This window comes from Bombus huntii, chromosome 14 (genome assembly GCF_024542735.1).
Source record: "Bombus huntii isolate Logan2020A chromosome 14, iyBomHunt1.1, whole genome shotgun sequence".
Classification (NCBI taxonomy): domain Eukaryota; kingdom Metazoa; phylum Arthropoda; class Insecta; order Hymenoptera; family Apidae; genus Bombus; species Bombus huntii.
In genome coordinates, this window is record NC_066251.1 from 1,678,700 (window position 1) to 1,702,202 (window position 23,503).

The 23,503-nt window shown below is 33.1% G+C and overlaps 1 protein-coding gene, 1 long non-coding RNA gene and 1 other non-coding gene across 6 annotated transcripts; 1 reads left to right on the top strand and 2 right to left on the bottom strand.

The window, feature by feature from the left end:
* Window positions 1-7,713: 7,713 nt before the first annotated feature.
* On the bottom strand, window positions 7,714-11,126 carry LOC126873380 (uncharacterized). 3 transcript variants are annotated; one of them, XR_007692392.1, is made up of 6 exons: window positions 10,068-11,126; window positions 9,638-9,806; window positions 8,913-9,188; window positions 8,573-8,826; window positions 8,123-8,381; window positions 7,714-7,994 (listed from the first exon to the last, which is right to left on the bottom strand). It is a non-coding gene; the product is annotated as an uncharacterized LOC126873380 (long non-coding RNA). The 3 variants fall into 3 exon arrangements; XR_007692391.1 differs by having other exon boundaries at window positions 8,573-9,188; XR_007692393.1 differs by having other exon boundaries at window positions 7,714-8,067; window positions 8,573-9,188.
* Window positions 11,080-11,152, bottom strand: Trnar-ucu (transfer RNA arginine (anticodon UCU)). The gene has a single exon. It is a non-coding gene; the product is annotated as a tRNA-Arg (tRNA).
* Window positions 11,153-11,603: 451 nt separating this feature from the next.
* Window positions 11,604-23,296, top strand: LOC126872899 (calpain-D-like). 2 transcript variants are annotated; one of them, XM_050633132.1, is made up of 11 exons: window positions 11,604-12,582; window positions 13,217-13,584; window positions 13,662-15,046; window positions 15,184-15,417; window positions 15,816-16,208; window positions 16,286-16,587; window positions 16,669-16,705; window positions 16,777-17,102; window positions 17,208-17,550; window positions 17,640-17,818; window positions 17,894-23,296. In XM_050633132.1, the coding sequence occupies exons 1-11, from the start codon at window positions 12,260-12,262 to the stop codon at window positions 18,072-18,074; spliced, it is 4,071 nt and encodes a 1,356-aa protein (XP_050489089.1). In that variant the 5' UTR covers window positions 11,604-12,259; the 3' UTR covers window positions 18,075-23,296. The 2 variants fall into 2 exon arrangements, with proteins under 2 accessions (XP_050489089.1, XP_050489090.1); XM_050633133.1 differs by having other exon boundaries at window positions 11,605-12,582; window positions 13,680-15,046.
* Window positions 23,297-23,503: the final 207 nt, after the last annotated feature.

The window sequence follows — 23,503 nt, forward strand, 5'->3', positions numbered from 1 at the left end:
ATGTAATGTAAGTGCGAAGATCGTACTTTACGATTTTCCCAAAAAACGTTTTTTCGTTGCGCGAGGAATGGAATTACGTCGAGCGGTAAAAATCAAAAGATTACGTATGATCTGAAAAATTGTATTTTCATGGGAGGATCACGTAGCCAGCGATTAATTCATGTGATAAATTCGTCAAGTTTATCCAACACACATGGTCCACGCGAATGGACCGGTTCGTTGCATTCTCAAACGGAAGAGACACCTAATTATAGACATTTTGTACGAGATGCACACTAAACGCTGAAAAATGTTATCTGTGAACCTGACTTCCTGAAGAAAAATCGTACAACGATCCGTTTGGAATTCCAAGACGTTTGCCAACTCGAAACAAAACGAAGAATAACGTCGTATACAGTGGGACAAATTTCTTCCTACTAATTTTCACATTTGTATCAAAGCCCTTTCTATTTGTGTTCCAAGGAAATGATAGAAAGATCGTGGGAGAAGTTGCACGACTCTGTGCTAACTGGTAGTATGTCATTTCCTACTTCCTTCGAATGAAAGAGATTTATAGCGAAACTTGCTAAGAGATGGAACATGGTATTTGTCGGAATAAAAGAGTTCTCGCTCTGGCGAATATGTGACGAGCGGTAGAAACGAGTGTTGCTGGCACCCCTTGACGACTTGTCCTTGTCGACCTCGAGAGTTACCGGAGAGCATAGACCCTTCGGGTCGTCATGGCGACCAACTAGAGACCCCAAGAAGGCGGTCAAAGAATATCTCGTTCGTCTCCCTTCCGTCTTCGTCGATTAATTTTTGCAAATCTTTCTACCATTCTGCCTGAAAGCTTACAAAATTGCTTCTGCTATCTCTTCCACGACGTTCTTGTCAACTTATGGATTCCACGTTTCATTCGTCATTCTGTTTCCTAATTCTGTTTGTCAATAAAGGGGACGCAAAAAATATCTGATCGCGATAGAACAAGCGTTATTTGCTTGTAAATTGTCTTTCCATTTCATTGAGATTTCTCGTCGAGTTTTGAGGTCTGTTCGGTTATCGCGAGTTCAAATATTGATTTTCCTTGTACCATCTTTACACCGAGTCATCGGAAGAGAATATTTCATCGATAATTTCCATGTTACGCTCCTGATTCTCCGTTGCCTGCGATAATTTTCGTTCTGAAATCTCCGACGTTTAGTTTCCATGCAACGAACGTCTGCTTTCTCTCTCGATCACCGGCATGCGAATTTGGAAACGAACTTATTAAACGCGCGAATAGAAGGTTACTTGAAAAACGAAGTAATTTCGCGTAAAAACGATGAGAGCCTCCCACGCTCTAAAATTACTTATTTTTACTATCGTGGGATACGAGCTTCTTGCATAATGACCTTACCCATTGCGAATACGAGATTTCGTACGGGTACACGTTAGTATACGAGAATAATGTAACCGGAAGGAGAGACCGTCTTCCTTTCCAGAATAAATCGTTCATCTTGTATAATACACGTACGTAAAAAACGCACGATGCGTTTGTTCGTATAATTTCGGTTGAGAAATTATTTGGAATTATTCTAAAACAGGGAATTTTTAACGACGATAACGATAATCCTTTCTATACGGCATAGTAAGAGATTAAAAGATTGGGCTATTCTAAAATTATCGAAGATGTAATGTCCGTGAGACTCGAAATGTCAACAAAATCCGAGTACACGTCTAAAAAAGTGTAAAAGTAAAGAAAAGTAAAGAAATGCCGTCCCGAAGGTTTCGAAACCTGTCTTTCAAAATCTTGTTACTTTTCTGCCATTCAGTGCGGCAATACGCTGTGATTCGAGATTACGTAACGCTGTTAAAGCAGTTTCACTGCGATGTGTACCGGATTCTGTTATGTCGTATTGTACAACATGATATCGCTTCTTTCACGTAACTATTCGCGCATAATTGATTTTGATTTACATACGTACATTTCCATAGAGATACGCTCACAGGGGGTCTGAACGATTCGTATTAGGTCAATTGAGACGACGATTTTAATTCGTTTCGATACGACTGCATGGCAACAAATAATAAAGCCCAGTTGCTGTAACAATAAGACCACAAGCTTCCTGGTACGTTTCCATTGGAAATTCTCTGTTAACCGGTTGCGTTAAGATAATAGCAGTGCCTTTTTTATTCCAACAATTGTCACGGATAATCGTTACTTTTCGTAATTAAAGAGTCGAAGGGAGAAAAATAGAGAATTGTTCGTTTTCGGTGATTTCAAGGTATGCGCGAAGGATTTATAACAACAATAAAACAATCTATAATTAAACGAAGTAATAAGACGAAAGAAAAGAATGCAACAATTGCCATCGCGCGATGCGCTTCTCGCTTCTTTTTACCAAGCAACTTCGTTTTGCTTTCGTTCTTTGTTCTTTCACAACACACCCGTAAAGACGTTATGTGCGCAGCACGATTCTTGCCACTTGTGCCAAATTTTCACGTGACATCATGCATGCACGCGCTCATTCTCCGAATCGATCTTCATTCGCTATCGATAGCCTAAACATCCGCTCATTTCGCTATCGTTTTACGCACCTTTTCACGCTCCCGTACTCCTATATCATTTCCTCGTATATTATTTTCTCGGACGCACGTAACAAGCGATATCTCTGTTTTTCTCGATTCTTCTAGCTGTCCAATAAATAAACAAATTTGCGTTACGTTCGAAGTAACAAAACTTTGGGAAACGTCGAATCAACGAGGAAAAAAGTACGTCGATGTTAATAAACCGTCTGAACGTATTCCTTACTTTTATGATAATAGAATTGAACTTTCTATTCCGTTGTGTTATGTATCCGCAATTAAATTCAGCGTACTTTACCTCTTCGACGGTGTTAATTTCGACACGGTTTAACGGTAATCAATAGCTCATTAAGGGAAGAAACTTAGTGGAAGATTCTTCATCGCTCACGACCGGCTAAGCACGCATTAGGTTCGCTGATTTTATCGATTTTTCAATTTTCTAAAAGCGTTACAGGTCATACAGCGAGGTGTACCTGGTACACTTAATTGACGATGACGATACTCGATAGATGCATCGATTCTTCGACTGACGTCATTACCTATCTCCGGTTATCTAATCCATTCATGGTGTAATTTTAAAGTTCGACACATGCCTCGATGATAACGTAAAGTAAATAAAAGGATGTCTTCGGGATGTTCAGCGTGCAACGGTGGCTGACATAAGCGCGATACGAACGTAACCGTTTTAACGAACGTGATTAACGTCGGTAACTTTTGAAATTAATGAATTTAAAACTGCCGGAAGTTATTTCTACTGTTTACGTGTCTATGTTTTGCGCATCGAGTCGCGAAATGTGATTCTTTATGCATACGCGTGTTCACCGTGCGATGTTAGAAATCGCGCGAAGCCGTAACGTCGCGGTCTTTTTTAAGAGATTAAAATCACCAATTTTAGGAAAAATTCGGACGAACGATTAGAACGTAAATTGAATTTTGAATTATTATTCAAAGATTCTCGCGTCTGTTTTCTAATCACGTAGTTGTCGTATTTCGTTTCGAAGTTATAGTTTCGAGTTACTCGTTAATATCCTGCGAAACGTGATAGCGAGTTATAAGATACACGTGCTGCGTTGTTGCACATGCATGTACACGTTTAGAATCACATTCGTCGAGCGCGTGCTTTTTTTTTTCTACACGTGATTCTCATGTGTGCACATATACATATAAATATATGTACAAATACGTATGCACTAGATATATGCAAATCTAACGATAAATACACGTAACTCGTATTAGAATAACATTTCGATAGAAACTATAGCGATTTTTCACTTTCGACGATTAACAAAAGCTAAGGATTTACATATTTTCCTCTGTGTCCATAAGATGTAAAAAGTTAACAATTTTTAAATGATCGAATTTATCCTTCGCTTATGTAAGTACGTTTACGGGTAAGAAATATAAATACATTTCTTGTCATTCGTTGGTTGCAAAACAGTTAATTCAACGTGTAGAGTATAAAACTTTACACGCGTGACTTCCCTTTAATTTTTCAGTCAACGTAAACCGGTTACGTTTGGTTCTAGTTGCACTCTTAACCATGTGATTGGTATTATGTGGGCTGTAATGGATAATTTATCGTTGTGGACGTATGAATTCTTCTAATACGTATGTACGTATATAAATACTTGTATATAAATTAATATGTAACGTAAAATAATTCAAAGAACCGTCTAAAAATTCTAAATTTATATACGTATACGCAAATATAAAATTATTTGTAAGATTAATTTGATTAAAGTTTCTACGATTACGCTTCTACGATTAAACGATTACGCTTAAAGGTATTAGATTAGTATTAAGCTATACTTAAAGGTATAAAATAGCCTGCCAACGAAATAAGAAATACAATCTCCAACGTTGCCCATTCACATTGTTCTTTCACAATTGCAAACTGACACGTTCTTAATGTCATCTTACCAATGTCGTTACTTTCTCCATGGGTTACACGCTGTTTCGACACGACGAATATTTGAAAACGTGTAAGAATATTATGAAAACCGTCTGATTATGGCTCTTTCGGCATTTTTATTTCAAGGTGTCGTCGTTCTAAGCCGACCACTTTCATCGTTTCCTAGTCGTTCGTTCGCATCATTTTTCTTGGAATTTCTCTGATACAGGCAGTTTCGTCTCTTTCATCATCGTTCCAACTGGTCTACTTTACCGGTTTCATTTAGTTTCAAACTTGCACGAATGAACGATACGATTCTTAAATTAATATCCTCGTTACGTTAATTTAGGATTTTTTCCCCGTACTTTTAGATACACATTTAGTGCTTCCAAACTTGCGTGTCAATTTAGTTGTGAGTTTGCCTTTAAAAACGCGGAATAATCGTAAATTTTACTCGAGACTTAAAGATTTTAAGGACGAGAAATTCTAGACGAAAACTTTGAAACAAAATATTAAAGATCTATATTAAATTTGACGAGGAAAACTTTGCGTTATTTCATTTTAATGTTTTTTTTTATTTTTATATAACAACTAAACTTAATAAACGACAAATGTATTAAAATATATTTATATTTTTAGAAAATAAAGAGATTACAGATAACTAGAAAATTGTAGATAGATAGCAAATAGGCCATAAAATTTGTGTATGTACCAATTGTACTGTATTACAAAAACATATAAGGAGAGGAATAGAATGGTGGAGCGGATAGAGGCCGAGCTTTGTAAACTGGACTTCCCAGGTTCGAAACTCGGCGTCTGTGTAAAATGAATTGTGTGGTTTTTCCCCATATTCCTTTCTCTTTCCATTCTATATAGTACAATCTTTGTATAGTTGTAACAACGCAATACTTTACACATACAGTCCTACATGTGTTATCCATGATAAGTTTTCTTAATTCTTACATGGACGTCAAAGAGGACTAAAAGTAAAAACTGAAGCCAATTTTAAACGCCAATTTCGTTACTTGAATGATAGTATCGAATGCAGGAAAATTTGGTTACAAAATTATTTTTTCTATTCGCCTCAATGTTCTTGATAATTTTTACCAAATATAGTTCTTTACTTTCCCGCAAAGATTGCATCCATAAGTAGAGAACTTGTATTTATATAATTGTAGTTAAAAATAAACGACGTAACAAATATGGAAAACTCGTGCGGTATAACATATTCGTGTTTAAAATTATAGCATATATATATATGTTTTATAAAGCAATTAATAATTTGCTTAGTAACGTTCAATGAGATTCTACTTTATCGGTTTTCAATATGAAATCGTCTTAATTCGTACATTTATCTTTCGTTCCTGAAATTATAAGCAATATTTCTTTTTAATCTTTCATAAACAAGAGTTACACCCATAAAATTTGCGGTCATCCGTCTCTCGCTTACTACAAATCAGTATCTGTTTGTCTACTGCAGCAGATATCTATTTATAATTTGTATTTTTCACGACACCGATAAAACGATTTGGAATGAACAAATACTAAACACATACGTCAAACTTGTACCGATAACACCGATAAACAGTAATTTTAGCTCTCCGAGGAAATAAGATGCCTCGTTATATTTTTTGCCTATGATAATGAATTATTTTTTCCCACGAAGATAATACTATTTTCGTAAATGTAAATTTTCAGTGAATTGGATTTGCTAAAAGACAGGAGTTTCCAGCATTCCGGTTATGTCGTTACTTTTTAGTCGAAATTAACGTTCAACTGGGCGATAAGAAGTGGAAGTAAAATGTTAAGTATAACGAGTTTAAACAAAGTAGGTTAAAGTGTAATCTGGCATCGAATTAAAATTAAATTTGCTAAAATTAAATACGTTGTTACTCTTTTCGTTAAATATGTTTTTACTTAATGCTATTTTCTGAACAAACATATGCATCGTATAAACGTCAAATACTCCTATCGGATCTCGAGAAATTCCAGAAGTTTGGAATATTATTCTTTATGCGTCTCTTTTCACGTTCAGAATGCAAAGATTATACGAACAATTTTTATTGGGATTTCGTTCGCTCTGTTAATTACTGGTTTAATAATTACAGCACATGCGATACGATAGAAATATCTCGTATACGAAAATCATCAAAGAGAAATTTATTGGAAAGTATAACGAGGCTGAGCAAGCTCGTCTCACGAGTGTAACGTGCAAATTCATTTAGAACTATGGATCGTTTATTTAAAAATGCATTATTATTCACGTTAGACGCGTAAACTGTGACAAGCAAGTACCTTGGACTACGGTTTTACCGATTACCGAATACACGCTAATCGAGCAATCCATATTTATCATATTAACATACTAACTAAGCTTAAAGTTCGAATGTCGCTTTGAATTTAAAAGAATTATAAAAACACACGTACCTACAATTTTTTTAATTGTACAAAAATATCGCATTGCATATTCATTGTATCGAGAAACATTGTATAACAATTTGCACGATCGTCCACAGTCGAATTAATTAAACTACATCGATCTTTCAATTATGTGACTATAATTTCCAAAATCGACGTGATTTTTTCCGCATTATACATTTTTTTGCACGCGCATCATTATACAGGGGTCCGTGTATTTAATAAGTTATTAAATGTCTAAATGCGTATCATTAAGCGCGTTATAATTTAACAAAGAAAAAATTATCGTTCGTTGATTAACGTTCGTAAATTCGTTTTAATTAATCCCTTAATTGCATACAAGATCGCGGTATCGCTGCTTCAAATTAGCATGCAAACATAATTTTTTAACATCGCATATTTTATTCGCCGATTATTGCTATTAATACGACCATCGTACGTTCTGTGATCAGATCTTTGCAACTTTTCTCACAAGATGTTGGCGAAATGCGCGTTTTCTATACTTTGTTCGCCTCTCTGTGTTGCTGTAATTTTCTATTTATCTTATATTCTTCAATAACGACATTCCATATCTAACTGGTTAATGTTTCTTTTCGTTTTTTCAGTTTTACGTTTTTTCCCACGGTAAAATTTCAAGTATCTAAACAGGTTCGATCGTAACTTTGTGCCTCAAGTTCTTGTTTGTTGCTTTTTCTGTTCGGATTCGACTAAGTACAATGCTTGCACGTTACTTGCCACGTGTCGTTATTTACTCTTTTTGTTTCCACTTGCTTCATTTTCTTTTGTATATGATGTTGTCATATTGATTTCCTGTCTAGAGACGTATCCACGTATAAGATAAAAAAAAAAAAATCGATACAAAAGCAAAAAGATCTCGATACTATATTTGTAGCCCGTTAACATTATGTCGACAATTATAACATTAACGTAGAAATACTTGCTATTCTTCTAATTACTATTACTATTACTATTATTATTACTGTGACATTGTAATAACATAACTTATGTTTATGCTTATTAAACGATTCACACAAAATACAATGTTCTATTGATAATTCCTATTATCGTTTCTTCCTGCATTTAGCGATGACTTTTAGGTGCAGTTTTCGTATCACCCTGCCGTTTTCGAACGGTGCTGTAACTTTTCCCAGAACAAGTATAGTAGTCAATTTATCATTATCCGATAAGAGTGTGCAAGGAAAGAAAATTCAAGCCTGAGGTAGATCATTATGAATTATTACATGAATTATACTACACGAAAATACCTACTTTTTGTTATTCCTTTCTGTAATATAATTGCAGCAATACGAATCATATTTAAAAGATTAATTTCGTTCAGTCGCTATATGTTTAATAGAATTGCATAAGGCGAGCTCGTTTTGTGAATAACGTGGTTTAAAAATATAGCTGCTCAAGATTGATTAGCGGTAAATTTGTCACGTGTCGACATCGAGATGGCAGAAGAATTAATTCCGGATATGACTCACGCGAACCCGCTATCATTTGCATTCATGCTCGTCATTACAACCTGCCGAATAAAAATTCAGTTTAATCGTTCGGCTTATATTAGAAGTAAATTGCACGATTCTATACGATACGGAACATTTATAATAGCAAAAATCCACAGAACGTATATATAGCGTTCTCTTTATATATAAATTGTGTTTTATATCTTCTTGCATTTTTCTTTCGTAATAGTCCGCGTGTATTTTTTCATACCTCTTTTTTTATACTTCCTGTCACAAAATTAGAATCGCAGAAATGATTAAGCTGTTGGATTTCTTTCGGCGTCGTGTCTTTTTGCTAATAGTTGTATACACGAAGTATGTAAATGGGGTAGAATCGAATGACTCAGTCTATACGCATATATAATTAAAATTGTAATACGCTGACTCAGTGTTTCAGCGGTAAATTTACTGGCAAACACAGCGATCCAGCTTCTTTTTTTTTTATCAGTATAGTATCTGGTGATCCTGGGAATTCCCAAACAGGCATTCTATTTTCGATTCCGTCTTATTTCGTTCGTGACAATATTAATACGCTATGCGCCGTAACGAACCTTCGATTTATAATTAATGTAAAATATGCACGTAACTCTGTCCATCCAAAATCAGAACTCGATTAAGTAGCCAGGCATAAATTATTGATCGAAAGGAAACTACGCCTACAGCAGACAGCGGTGTGCTCGTCCAATCGAAAGTGTAAGAGGCGTTCATTAATAATTAATGAAGTATCGATCAACGTTCGAAATAGACAGATTTGTATTCTCCGACGTTCAATGTTCGGAAAGATTGAGCGCCTAAACTTCGTCCCTCTCAATTCGTTCGTTGCAAATCTAAAATATCGATATAGTATAAAAATAATATTTCTAAAAGTATCGTCTGAGAACAAAGTTTTTACGCATGATACTTCTATCGTGTTAAAAATATAATATTATAAGCGAATATTGGAGTACAGCTTATTTTATATTTATTTATCTCGCTGTTTAAAAACACACAATGGCTTCAAATGATCATTACGTAACGACGGATATGGCATTAATTAGTCGATCCTGTGTTTGCAACTGGTCGTTTGTAATTGATTTCTTTAATCGATCTGAGTCACCTTTACATAACGTTCGACTCAAGATTGATAGAGTATAAACGCTTACAATGTTTAAAAAAGTTGAAATTTCCAAGTATCGACTGATCACGTTAACATTGATTACAAATATTTTACGAAAATCTGTGTTAAATTATACAACGTAACACCGAGGATATCTTAGATTGTAATAAATGATAGCACCTGCTCTGTGGAAGCAGAATCGACGATACGCTTAATCTAACAGTGTATTTAGAAGCCAAGCAATTAATTGATATCGTTTGTATCCCTTTAATTATTGGGGTCTTTGAATCGTTTACTCGTTGAATGTCTCATCTGCTTCTGGATCCTTCGTTTCGTGGCTTTTGATCGACTACAATACAGAATACAGAATATATGAAAATAATTTGATTGATAAAATAGGTTATGTGGTATTAAATAATTCAAAATATATAAGGTTAAAAAATATTCAAAGTATCTATTGCTTAGTTGCTAGTGCTAGAGTTAATATTGCAATCATAATTATTACGATCGTTGTTCTTACAATTTCTAAAGTATTCCATTCTTCGTGAAAGGCGTACGATTACCTTAATGTAAGTTTAGTAACGACTCTGTAATCATAATCAATACTCACGTCGGTTGTTACAACACTGCTTCTTTCTTCTTGAAAAATTGAAAAGGATTATAGCAGCTACGTTTGATATATATATATCGCTAAAATAAAGAAAAGTTATAAAATACCACGTTCTTAAATTAAAAGATGAAAATTGCAAACAGAATTTCTATAGTAAAATGTTCGAGAATAGATCATTTCTCTTTTCATAACTCTCGTACTGATTGTGAGAGTCATATAACCTATTATAATGTACATACGTTCTGGGAAGACGGTCTTGGAAGAAATTATAGATTCTTGGAAAGGAAGGCGTCGCAATCTTCTGTAATGTTTGGCAGCTGTAGTACAGATAAAATACACCCAACAAGTATCTAGTTATTTATGTGAGGTTCATGTATACATAATTACATAATAACAAAATTTCGTCATTTCTACGATTCTCGAAAATATCACTTCAAGATAAAAATAATATAAATTTTGTATATTTTCTGACCGTAATAAAGACTAGAATTCAATTAATAATAAAGGTCAAAAAATGAAAAAATAAATGCCATAATTGTTGAATCATAACTATTTGCCTATTTGTTCCATTGTAGTATATCATTACGTTGACTTGGTATAATAATACTTGATCATAAATATACCAACAATATTCAAACCAAGTCTATTCACCTTCGTATTCACTATTTTTACGTTTGCCGTGCATCGGGATATTTTCGTTCCAAGTCGAAAGTAACTAAAATTAAAACAAACACAAGAGTGAGTGCAGTAAAAGTAACGTAGTACTCAGGAAGGCGCAAAGAAGAGATATTCCTGTAGACAAATTAATTAATTTTACATCCACTTTTAAATGTGCAAATAAAAGAAGATTAAAGATTGTAATAAAATTTGAAAGGATAGTATGGCGGATCAATGGCGATAATTAAATATTAGTATAATAGATTAATATAAAAATAAAATTTAGATTGTTATAATGTGAAATTTGTAGCTAAAAGTTATTAAAAAAAAATGAGACCCAAGAACGGTCGATTATCATCCCTGGTGGGGATCGAACCCACGACCTTTGGATTAGAAGTCCAACGCGCTATCCTCTGCGCCACAGGGACTTGGTATACATAATGTTTCTTATTATAATTCTAAAAGATAGTTAATCATAGATGTCGCTGATGTACGTAATAGTTTATGTTAACCAGTGACGTATAAAAAAGAAACGAAACGATTAAAATTCTAAGCGCAAGTTTAAACACAACAAATTGATCGATATAATAAACAAATTTCAGAAAACTGATTATTTTACATAGTGTAATTATACTTTCTATTCTCATTTTGAAACTTTGTTCAATGTAATCCTTTTTTCGCATCATATTTAACTTGATAAATAAACTCGTATAAACTAACCAACACAACGAACAACTAATTTTTATTTAAAAAGTGTACATTTCAAATGTTGAATAATTAAAAGTAAACTATTATTTTATTATCGATACTTTTAAATGGAATATTATTTCAACGTAATAATGACTAATTAATCACTCGCAGGTAATAATTAATATAAATAGAAGCATGATTCCGAAATCTACAAATTTTCATTACGTCAGTGTACACATATGATAATAATCATACAGCCCTGTGTATGCCAGCAACCAATGTAGTCAACACACTTGCTCAGGCTACAGTGATGTAGGTACACAGACGATGTCTACCGCTTGCAATTGACGCGTTTCATCTCGTTCTTTGCCTTTAAGTGAACGAATATGGATTAATCAGTGATTTATTTGTGTATATCTCATATTAGACTACACTTGCAAATACGATTAAACAGTGAGAAAAAAAGTATTTAGATAAATAAGATGCCTAAAAGGTGAGAGAGAAAAGAAAAGCAGAGAATAGATGCACTGAAGTTGTGTGTGCATTTGAATGTTCACTGTGTGATGCGACGACGGAAAGAAAGGGAGAAAAAAGGAAGAAAGAGATAGAATAAAACACAGGGTGAGAGTGCGAGGGGAAGGGGCTTAAAAGATGGCCGTCCTGAAACATATGACAAAGAACGGCGGGCAACCGCCGCAGCGGAAAAGAATTATCACGGAATGTGTTTCACGGTATCGTTGATCCTCGTCCTCGTGTAGAGGTGTGGTGATATTTCGAGTAAAAGGGATCGTGGCTATAAAAGTCAGTGATCCTGTTAGCAAAGGAGCCATGACTACGTGTAAAGAATGGGCTCGATCGCATCGGTGTTGCAGTGGCATTGCTCGGAGTGCGCTCTGATAAATCCAACGGAGAGCACGCGATGCGCCAGGTGCGGCCTTACTCGGCTTAGGAGTGATGAGAAAGCAAATCTCAGGCTCGGCCTGAGCTTGGATCGCAAAGTTCCCGAAGAAAAAGAGGAGGAGGAAAAGCAAAGAGACGACGAGGAAGGTGACTCTTCCTCGGTCTCTGTTCCGCCAACACCTCCGCCGAAACTTCGTTTGGAGAAGCCAGCAACGGGCGATACGCGTCCGGCAACTTATCAATACGTCAAAACCGATCTCATACATCGGTGAGAAAATTGTTAACTCATCTCTGCTCTGTCCGCAACCCCCTCCCCTTCCCTACCCCCATCTTCGATTTCTCGCGTGTTTGTATACAGTCTACCGAACTCTCCGCAAAATCTTGTCGACTTCTCCTCAAATGTAATACTTATCAGTTCGTATCAGTGCGATCATTTTGGTGTAATATCTCGTTTTTTGAGCAAAGGTATTTTCATAGTATGAGCTTTCCTCTACCTCTCACTGAACAAGTTTAATTTGTGCCAAGGATTTCACACAATGCACAGAACAACGGTTTGTAAGGGGAATATAATACAAATGTTTATTTGTTGCATGTTCGCATAAACGTAGATATGACAAGTTACTATTGCATCTACGAATACAGGCTTTCGCATTCACTATTGATACAATATACTTAGAATAATATCAAAGTTAGCATATATTTTTTCATAGTTGTTATCCTTTTTTTTATGTTTGGGTAGAGTTTTTTTCATATCTAGGAAATAATTAAATATATAGTTTCATTATAAAAATGTTATATATTCTTTGACTCTTTCCTCTTCCTTAATTTTATTACGTTATCATATATGCCAATGGTTGTTGTCCGTTTAGTAATTGTTTATTATTTTTCATATCGATTTTTAGCTCAGAGGGGAATTTAATTCTACTCAATAATCATATAAAGAAATCTCACCATGATTCGTGGAATGGAAAGTCTTGTAAAAAAGAGCCAGTTAAAAGATCTTCTTCTCTACCTTCCTTAATAACACAATGGACTTGCGTTCGTTGTTTGTTAGACAACTGCTGCAGTTCTGGTATAATTTGCGTAGCTTGTGATGCAAATTCTTCTATAGTTGAAACTGACAAAAGGCAGATTGGAGCGCGTAAACGCAAAAAATTAAATTCACGTAAAACAAGTCGTCTCAAAGCTGCATCCGAACTTCTGGCCAATATTTTAGATGATGTCAATGCAACAAGTTCTTCTACAAGCGATGCAAGAATTATCAATAAGGGTATAAATTATTTAATTTATTTTTTAATACTGTTTTAATACTATTTTGAACAAGATTGTGGTACAAATATTATATAGCTTATCTGTATTCTATAGATATGGCACAACTAACAAGTATAAGTCGTAGTGAAAGGAGACAAGATAGAGAAGACTGGACCTTGCCACCAATAGAAACTATGGAGTCCACTACACTTTCCTACGCAAATACCACTGATACCTCTCAACGTTCACCAAAAAGACATAGTCCTTCAATTTATGAACGAGTCAAATCTAAAGTTAGTCGCTCTTTATCTAATGGATCTGTTGTACATAAATTATCTGAACATGCAATTCAAAGACCAACAAGTTTAGTAGTCTCAGAATCTCAACAGGATGATGCTCTCTGGAGTTGTGATAATTGTACTCTTGATAATGCTCCTGGCCTAGAACAATGCGAGGCATGTGAAGCCCCTAGAAGTCCTGCTCCTTGCAGTGGAGTAGTTATCAGTGTACCTGCCTGGGAACCACGTGCTCTATCTTCTGCAGGTCCATTGTCTTATAGACGATCTTTTTCTGATGTCGAATCCGTTACAAATGTATCTCGAAAGAAAAAGATCGTCAATCGTAGAAGTCTCAATGAGGATGAACCACCTGCAGTACCACCACATTCTGTTGGTTTTAGTACAAGACCAAAATATTCTTACATTGGAATTACCGACCCTGATATACCGCCGCCATTGCCAAAAAAACAAAATAATAAATTAGGTCTTGTACCCACAAAAGCACATAGCGAAGCAACTAGTCCTGTCGGTGATGTACCGAATGTAAGCTCGTTAAAACGTATGTGGACTTGTCGGAAATGTTCTTACGCGTATAATCCTTTATGGTCAACTGGTTGCGATATATGTGGATCTTCTCGATCACCGCCTTCGTTAATGCAACCTAGTCTAATAACCGTCACAAAAGATGAAACGAGTTGTTCGATGCATTCACAATCCCCAATTGTAGTATCCAGAGATAGTGTAAGATACATTCCACAGAAAACTGCTACATTGGCTACAGCAGAATCTGATCTAGATGATCAAGTTGATCCACCTTCCCCCGTGTGGACTTGTAAAAAATGTACATTATTAAATGCCGCTTCGAGAACAACGTGTGAAGCGTGCGGTGGTTCAAAGCTTAAAAGTATCATGCATTTAGAAGACGCTACGTTACGAAAAGGAGAAAGCTGGGTGTGCCCATCGTGTACATTAAGGAATCCGCTATCAGCACAAACTTGTAATGCTTGTAAGACTTTAGCAGATTTTCTAGATGTACCAAAGGATAGCAGATTTTTTGGATCAAGAAGTCCGAGTCCAAGACTTTGTTCAACCCCTATAAATTCAAAAGTTGTTACTCCAAGACATAGAAATTCTGTAAGAAGGAATGGTTCTTCAATTGGAGATAAAAGACATTCAAGAATTAGAGATTCCACTCATGGTCAAGTACGATTCTCTTTTATAGCTGTTTTATATATATTTATTAGTAAAATATTCAAATATATATATTATCCATATATTTTCCTATTGGCTTTCATTTTCTATATAAATTTATTATATATGAAACATTTCAATGTTTCCAGTGGCAGTGTAAACTGTGCACATATGAAAATAAGAGTACAAACGGAATTTGTGAAATGTGCCAAATCTCAAAAAATTTATCTCAACTACCAGGTGAAAGGCCTAGAATTATTGAATCTGGCATAAGTACACTTACAATGCAACGGCAAGAAAGCGTGGTTATGGAGAATTTAAGACAAATTGAGGAAAGAGAAGCATTGGAGAAATGGGAGCGAATTGTTCGCTATTGCAAAGAGGTATATTGATCATAAATTATATCATATGAACAAGGACGATTTTTTACGATCAAAGAAAACAGTTTAGAAAAAATATTGAAATTAATTTGTCTTTATATATGTAAATTACATTTGAAAAACATAATTATACTTTTTCTTTTTTGCATTACATATTTTTTCACATCAATTGATTTTTATTTTCTCTATTTATATTAATTTCTTATTTTTGTATTATAATACTAATGAGAAAACAAGAAGAAAATAAATGTTTTAATGAATATTTTTAGTCTATGAAATATAAAATGCATAAAGTTCAAATCTAAATAGTTTATAATTCGTTTAAATAAATTGAAAATATTTTCGACTAGTATATTTTAAATGCAAGATTTCCAATAGTAACTAATTTACTTATTTTATAGACAAATGAACCTTTTGTCGATGACTCATTCCCACCAGCTCCAAAATCTCTATATTACAATCCAGCTGAAACAAAAGATAATCATGTTGTTCAATGGAGAAGGCCTCATCAAATTAATGTTGATTCTACAGTTGATTCCAAACTGCCTTGGGCTGTTTTTAGGAAACCCTTACCTTCTGATATCTCACAAGGTGTATTAGGAAACTGTTGGTTACTTTCAGCTTTAGCTGTTTTAGCTGAAAGTGATGAGCTTGTAAAGAGAGTCTTAGTAATGAGGGAAACCTGCCCAGAAGGAGCTTATCAAGTAAGATTATGTAAAGATGGAAAATGGACCACAGTACTTGTTGATGACTTGCTACCCTGTGATAAAAGAGGCCATCTTGTATATTCTCAGGTTTATATCTTAACATTATAAGTGAAAAGTTATTACTTCTTTCTCTTCATTCATAATTTTGATAAAATACATTGTAGGCAAAAAGAAAACAACTTTGGGTGCCATTAATTGAAAAAGCAGTGGCTAAAATTCATGGTTGCTATGAAGCTTTAGTGTCTGGACGTGCAATAGAAGGTCTAGCAACACTTACAGGTGCCCCTTGTGAGAGTGTGCCTTTACAACCATCTGCTTTGCCAAGTGAAGATGAACTTGATAAGGATTTAATATGGGCACAACTTTTATCTTCAAGGCAAGCTATGTTTTTAATGGGTGCTAGTTGTGGAGGTGGTAATATGAAAGTTGATGAGGAAGAATATCAACGTAAAGGTTTAAGGCCAAGGTAGAAAAAGTTCGACAAGAGTTAAAAATTTCAAGTATATTTATTCAGTATGCTATAAAAAACTTATTGTATTTTTTCTAGGCACGCTTATTCTGTTCTCGATGTACGGGATGTACAGGTAAAAAAATACACGTATTTATAGATACATGATTAAAAACTTACAAGTACTTTGAGTAATATATTTGATAGGGAATACGATTATTGAGATTACGTAATCCATGGGGTCACTATAGTTGGAAGGGTGATTGGTCTGATGATAGTCCTATTTGGACACCACAATTGCGGGAAATGCTCATGCCACATGGTGCTTCTGACGGTGTTTTCTGGATTTCTTTTGACGACGTATTGAAATATTTTGATTGTATTGATATTTGTAAAACTAGAGTTGGGTGGAGTGAAGTTAGATTACGTGGGACACTTCCACCTTTATCATCTCTCAGACATTTATCATGTGTACTTTTAACGGTACTAGAACCTACTGAAACAGAATTTACTTTATTTCAAGAAGGGCAAAGGTAAATTTTATTATCCCATTTTATATGCATTTGTATAATTATATCAAATATAAGGATAGGAATATAAGGATAAATATGGTCTATTATACTTACATATATATTTAGGAATTCCGAAAAATCACAACGTTCTCAGTTGGACTTGTGCGTAGTTGTTTTTCGTACACGTTCACCAGCAGCACCAGAAGTGGGGAGATTAGTAGAACATAGTAAGCGACAAGTACGTGGATTCGTTGGATGTCACAAAATGTTAGAGAGGGATTTGTATATTGTTGTATGTTTGGCCTTTAATCATTGGCACACAGGAATGGAAGATACTTCCAGTTACCCTGAGTACGTTCTTGCCATTCATAGTTCAAAGAGATTATTAGTTGAGCAAATTTCCCCACCAGCATTTGTCTTAGCTGATGCTATAATAAGTTTAACTCTAGCAAAAGGACAGAGACATGAAGTAAGAATATTTCTGTAACTTGCAACTTCAATTTCAAAACTGTTCGTGTATCTCTAAAACCCAGTATTTTGTAAAATATTTATATGTAGGGAAGAGAGGGAATGACTGCTTATTACTTAACTAAAGGTTGGGCTGGACTTGTAGTAATGGTAGAAAATCGTCATGTAAATAAATGGATTCATGTAAAATGTGACTGCCATGAAAGCTATAACGTTGTGTCCACAAGAGGACAACTCAGAACTGCCGATAGTGTTCCCCCGCTACACAGGTAAAATGGATCTTTTATATGTGCTCCTAAAATCAACATTTATGACAGATCATTCGATAAATTTTTTTATTGTAGACAAGTCATCATAGTTTTAACACAATTGGAAGGTAGTGGAGGTTTTTCGATAGCACATCGACTTACGCACAGACTAGCTAACAGTGGAAACTTGCATGACTGGGGTCCGCCAGATACTCAACATTGTCCTCAAATTGATACTCAAGTCGAAGGTTTACATAGTCCTCGTTTAATCACGTGAACAAATGAGTGATTAATAACAAATAGGACAATGTTTAAATGTATCTCGTTTGTCGAGTAAGAGATTTATTATATACTCGTGATATCCAGAAATTTACCAAAGCAAGCTAGAAAGATTTTGGTACAGAAGAAATAGTACTGAAACTATAATACATTCTGTGCTTTCTAGCTATTCATGTTGTATGAAAATTTTTAGCATTACGACAAGCTCACTATTGGATATACTACAATAATTAACAATTAATATACAATGATTCTCTCTCTCTCTGAGATCAGTGGTTAGAAATATTTTTTTTTAATTAGGTAGAAATCATTCGTTGTATCAATGAAAATGAATATACTTTAAAACTTGCGTGCAAATTAAGCATTTCTACGGGAACCATTGATCCATAAAGAAGACTTAAGGGAAATTAAATATTTATGGAAGAACAAATTAAACACATTGCTTGTTATATAAAAAAAAAATTATTTTCTCAACGTAACATATAAGCACCATAAAAAGTAACAAAGCGTAAAAGTTATACAATAATAATATATGAAGTGAAATAAATAACAGCCATTGATAATGAAAAACATATACACTCTTTTTGGAATTGCTTAGAGTATGGTATAACTATGGGTCGAAATTTTTTCAATTTTTGCATCTCACAAGTCGATCCTATTTTCGGATACACAAGCCGTATTCAGAACTCACATTTAAAAGTACATGTATTGTATATTGTGTATGACAGCTGATGTTACTGGCCGTTTAAGTGAGGGTTTTCGAATATTGGTCACATCGTAAAACTTTTATCTCATCTGAACTTTTGTTGTTTCCATCTTGTAACTGGATGGAGTGCTTGTGCTAAAAATGGACGTAGCGCATAGCTACAGAACCAAAAATCTCTCTGAAAGTTTTACAGTATAGTGACGCGTTCACTGCCATTTTGTGCAATGTACGTTTAACTTTATTGTTGTTAAAAATTTTTGTAGCGAATTATTAACAAAATTATTATCACTGATTGTTGTATGTATATTTTATGTTCATTTAACTTATAATACATATCTTGAACTTTATACATACACAAGCGTGGCAGTTAACGAGTTAGTCAATTTTATAAGTCTTGTACATTTTGTAATCATGACATCAGAATAGCCGTCTACGAGGCGCAATCATTTATAAATTTTTTTTACATAAATAGATTTGTGTTTTATTTTTATACATATACATATATGTTTTATCTATAAACGAAACAAATATGTATTGGATAATGAAATATATGAATCATTTTTTTCCAATTTGCAAAAACGTATTTAGCAAATTATAATCTCACGTAAAAAGGAAGTTACAATTTAATAAAACATTCCCTTTTTTTAAAGAGAAAGATTGCTAAATTGAAAAGTATATGTATGTTACAAGTATATCTCCTTTCGAATAGCATGAAATAATTCAAAAAATTGTTATTGAAATTATTGCATTAACATATGATTAATTTAATGTTAAAACTGTATACAAAAGAGTGAAACTATAAGTTTTGATTCTTATTAATGTTGTACCAACCAATAATTTTAAATATGTCCATTATATGTATTAAATGCGATGTATGTTGGCACACTTTTTAATTCTTTCTCATGCATATTATGCAGGACGTTAATAAAAATCGAGAACATTTTTTTTTTCAAATATTAATTATATGCGTGTAAACCATGAAAAAGTTTGTATAATCTTGTATCTAAAGCTGTTGAGTACCCGAAATATTCGAATATTCGAAATCTGAATTGAATTAATTGATTCGAATATTCGATTAGTTGAGTACTTCGAATAGTTCGACAAAATTCACGTTCATTGTTTCAATTGAGATCTTTTAAATATTGTAATTGTTTAAATCTATTTTAACGAATTTAATTTGTACACTATTTAAATCTATTAAAGAATACCGAATTTTCTTGAACTACTCGAATAAGCAAATTGATTTCGATATGTATTTTTTAAGTATTAGAACAGCTGTATTTGTATTTATGAGTTGAAAACTCGCGATCTCTTTATGCGATATGTTCTAAGGAAACAAATTTTTTCTTCATGTATGCGTAAATGGCATTCATATTTAAAGGACATCTAATTAAAGGTAGCTGTGAAAATAACTCGTTTATATATATATATGTACACACACATATATATACATAAACAAATTATTTTTTAAATTAAATTAAAAATTAATGTGTATTATTTTAATCAATGTATTAATTTAAGTAATGTATCTAATATTTATTAATATTCTCTATAAAGCATAATTAAAAAGATAAGCACTTGCAGATACAAGTTTATATGAATTTTCTTTCATACTTATTTGTATGAAAGTTAAAAAATATTTTCGATCTTTACCGATATACTGTGTATTATATAAACTAGCAAACATCCAGTTTTATATGGAAAGCTCAGTGCTTTGGCTTTAACATTAAACTGCCATGTTCCATGTCCTTAAGGAATGATGAAATTGGCACTGAAATGTTCTTTTGATGGCAGTTGGATCTGATTGACAATTTGTCTAATATTTTCTATACATATTGAATGTGGTAATGTGACAATATCTCATGCTGTGATCAGCTCTAATGACGTTTTTTGTCAGTTAAGAAATGTCCTCATAAATGAAAAGGCAGCATTATAAATATTATTTCAATGATAGTACAAAATATTTATTATATATGCATTTGCTTAATTCAAATGCAAGAAAAGAAACAAGTTATGCACATAAGCATTATGAGACTTATTGGCAATAACTTTCTTAATTACATTAGTTATATATATTTTTTTAAATAAAACATTCCTTACATTTATTTACATTCTCCCATTATCCATTTAAAAACTCTGATTACTTGCATTAATACATTTACTTCTGTGTTCTATATATTCTGTTTTTAATATATTTGATTCCTGTTGGTATAAAATTTAATTTTTAATATTGTTAATTGAGTTCCGCTTGAGGCATTGCTTTCTCTTTGAAGCGATAAAAGGAAATTATTTTTATTCAATGGCTTCAAACAAACGGATCTAACTGTTGAGTGTGGCCTAATAATTTTAATATAGGAACTGTTTCTGATTTATTTAAACTAAATCGTATTTAAAGATATCAAAACCCCTTTCATTCACTTTGTGATAATATTAAAGCAATCATTTATTAAAGGAAACCCTTCAAAGCGAAAAAGAAATGTTTTTTTATTAATATAAATCAGTTTTCTTAAGTTTAAACAGTGATTAAAATTTATGTAAGTGTTAGACGCAATGAAAAGAATTATTCTCATAAATAAACTATACTATTTGCACTAGTTTCTGTACAAATGGCCTTAATTTACAGACAAAAACATTTAAGATAAAATGGAGACCTATATTTATGCATTTTCTTAAAAAATATAAAACAGGTAGCAGGTAACTTGTATTGTTCAAGTAATTTTAATTTGAATCAACAGATTCGACTGCTATGCTCTAAATGGTAATTTAAAGCATCAATTAAATTGCACCATTGTTCAAAACCTTAGGATAAGTCCCATCGGTGCATGTACACAAATGCAACAACAACAATGCTAAAGCAGATGATATAATTAAATATAACGCCTAATTCCTCTCTTTTCTTCTGTTTCTTCTTCTTTTATTTTTGAAGCATAACTTGCATCTGCATAACATTAAATTAAAAGAATTTAAGGTAATCCTTAGTGCCATACCAAAGCATAACAGAAAAACCTGTAAACAAATATTTAATCAATAATGATTTATAGAGGCCCATTCCGTTGTCACAATGATATTATAGTACTTTTTCTCAAAGAAAAAAATATTCTATTTTAAATATTGTGTGTGTGTGTGTGTGCGTGTGCATGTGCGTGTGTATAATTGCCGAGAAAGAATTATAAATATTTCCATTTTAGAATATGACTACTGTGGCTTCGACGATACTATCAGAATAATGGATATAACGTATATTTAATGTTTGGATTTTGATTGTTAAAACTTTAGAAAAGTTTCGAAAGCACGAAGTGACATTATTCTGAAAGCAACGTTCGTAGTTGATTATGCACAACGCTACGGCGAATGAACAAGTGTGTTTGGTATTTTAGAAAACTGTCTTTGTGGATTTGAGCGTTTTAAAAAAGAATTCAATTTGTATATAAAATGAATTATTTATTATAATTAAGGGATGGGTGAAGCTGATTAATTTATACACTGCTTGTGGTACACGTAAGTTGTTTTGCATATGCTTACACAATTTTGTTGAGACAGCGCTTAAACCGATTAAAAAGTAAGAAATAGAAAATTATATATAGCAAAATTAGTAATATATCGGAGTCAAAGAAATGCCGGTGATGTGCGAAGCATAAATATTTGTTCTTTTTGTCTTTTTGCAATAAGCTTTCAGAAATTTAAAGCCATTTATTAAATCTTACGCTATCATTAAAAAATCAATTGTGTGACATTAAAGACAATGAATAATTTTGCCGATCTTTTGTAAACTCTCAAATAACATTTATCGTTTGTTTCAGCACGGCGTTAGTACTATTTATATAAATGGAGCAAAAGACGTAGGGTAATCGCACGCCATCGCAAAATATCTAGGAATATATTCTTAATATGCAAAGAAAATTAAAAAAAAAAAAATACTACGGTATCTCATTGTATTTGTAATTACAGAGTATAATATTGCGGTGTCATTTTACAATTATTAAGTAACTCGTACTCTGTACGAAACTGCGTACCGGGTGTATTCTAAACTGTATACAAGCGTTATAAATGTGATTTTCTTTTTTCTTCGTTTTAAATGAGACTGAAATATTTACACGTTCAAGAGAAATATTAATGCAAACAATATCTAAAAATTATTAAATTATTAAAGGAAAAGGAAAGATTAAGTAATTCCTGAAAATATTAAAAAAAAAAACAAAGTTTATTGATAGAAAGAAACTGTTTTTAGACGCGTTCTTTTAGTCTACGCGACTGTGATCATTTTAGAAACGCCCATGTACGAACCCGAACCAGCAATCAACTTTGTGATAGTCTGTGTACCGATTTGGCAAACTTTGTTGAATTGATCCCATTTCCTATAGATGGAATGTATAATTATTAGAACTTTGTCGCGTACATACAAAAAAAAAACATTTACTACTTTATGAAATGATAAAGACATTGTATTGTCCCTTGATTTATATAATATAGTAGTATAGGTACATTTAATAATAAATCGGAATATTATCTAGAAATTAATCGTCATTCAGTCTCAAGTCAAATTAATAACGATTAAAGTGATTTTTTCAATCTTCTTTGTATTCTTTTAATTATTTAATATTATCCGCATGCTTCTTTATTTTTCTACTTATTTTTCAACCATTTGTTTATAATTAATACCTTTATATTTGAATCTTATTTCCAATCACGAATATTTTTAATATTTTATAGAAATACACATC

Coding starts and splice junctions, on each gene's coding strand:
- LOC126872899 (XM_050633132.1), top strand. CDS start 12,260: ATGGGCTCGATCGCATCGGTGTTGCAGTGGCATTGCTCGGAGTGCGCT. Junction 16,209..16,285: donor GCCATCTTGTATATTCTCAG/GTTTATATCTTA, acceptor AATACATTGTAG/GCAAAAAGAAAACAACTTTG. Junction 17,551..17,639: donor CAAAAGGACAGAGACATGAA/GTAAGAATATTT, acceptor ATTTATATGTAG/GGAAGAGAGGGAATGACTGC.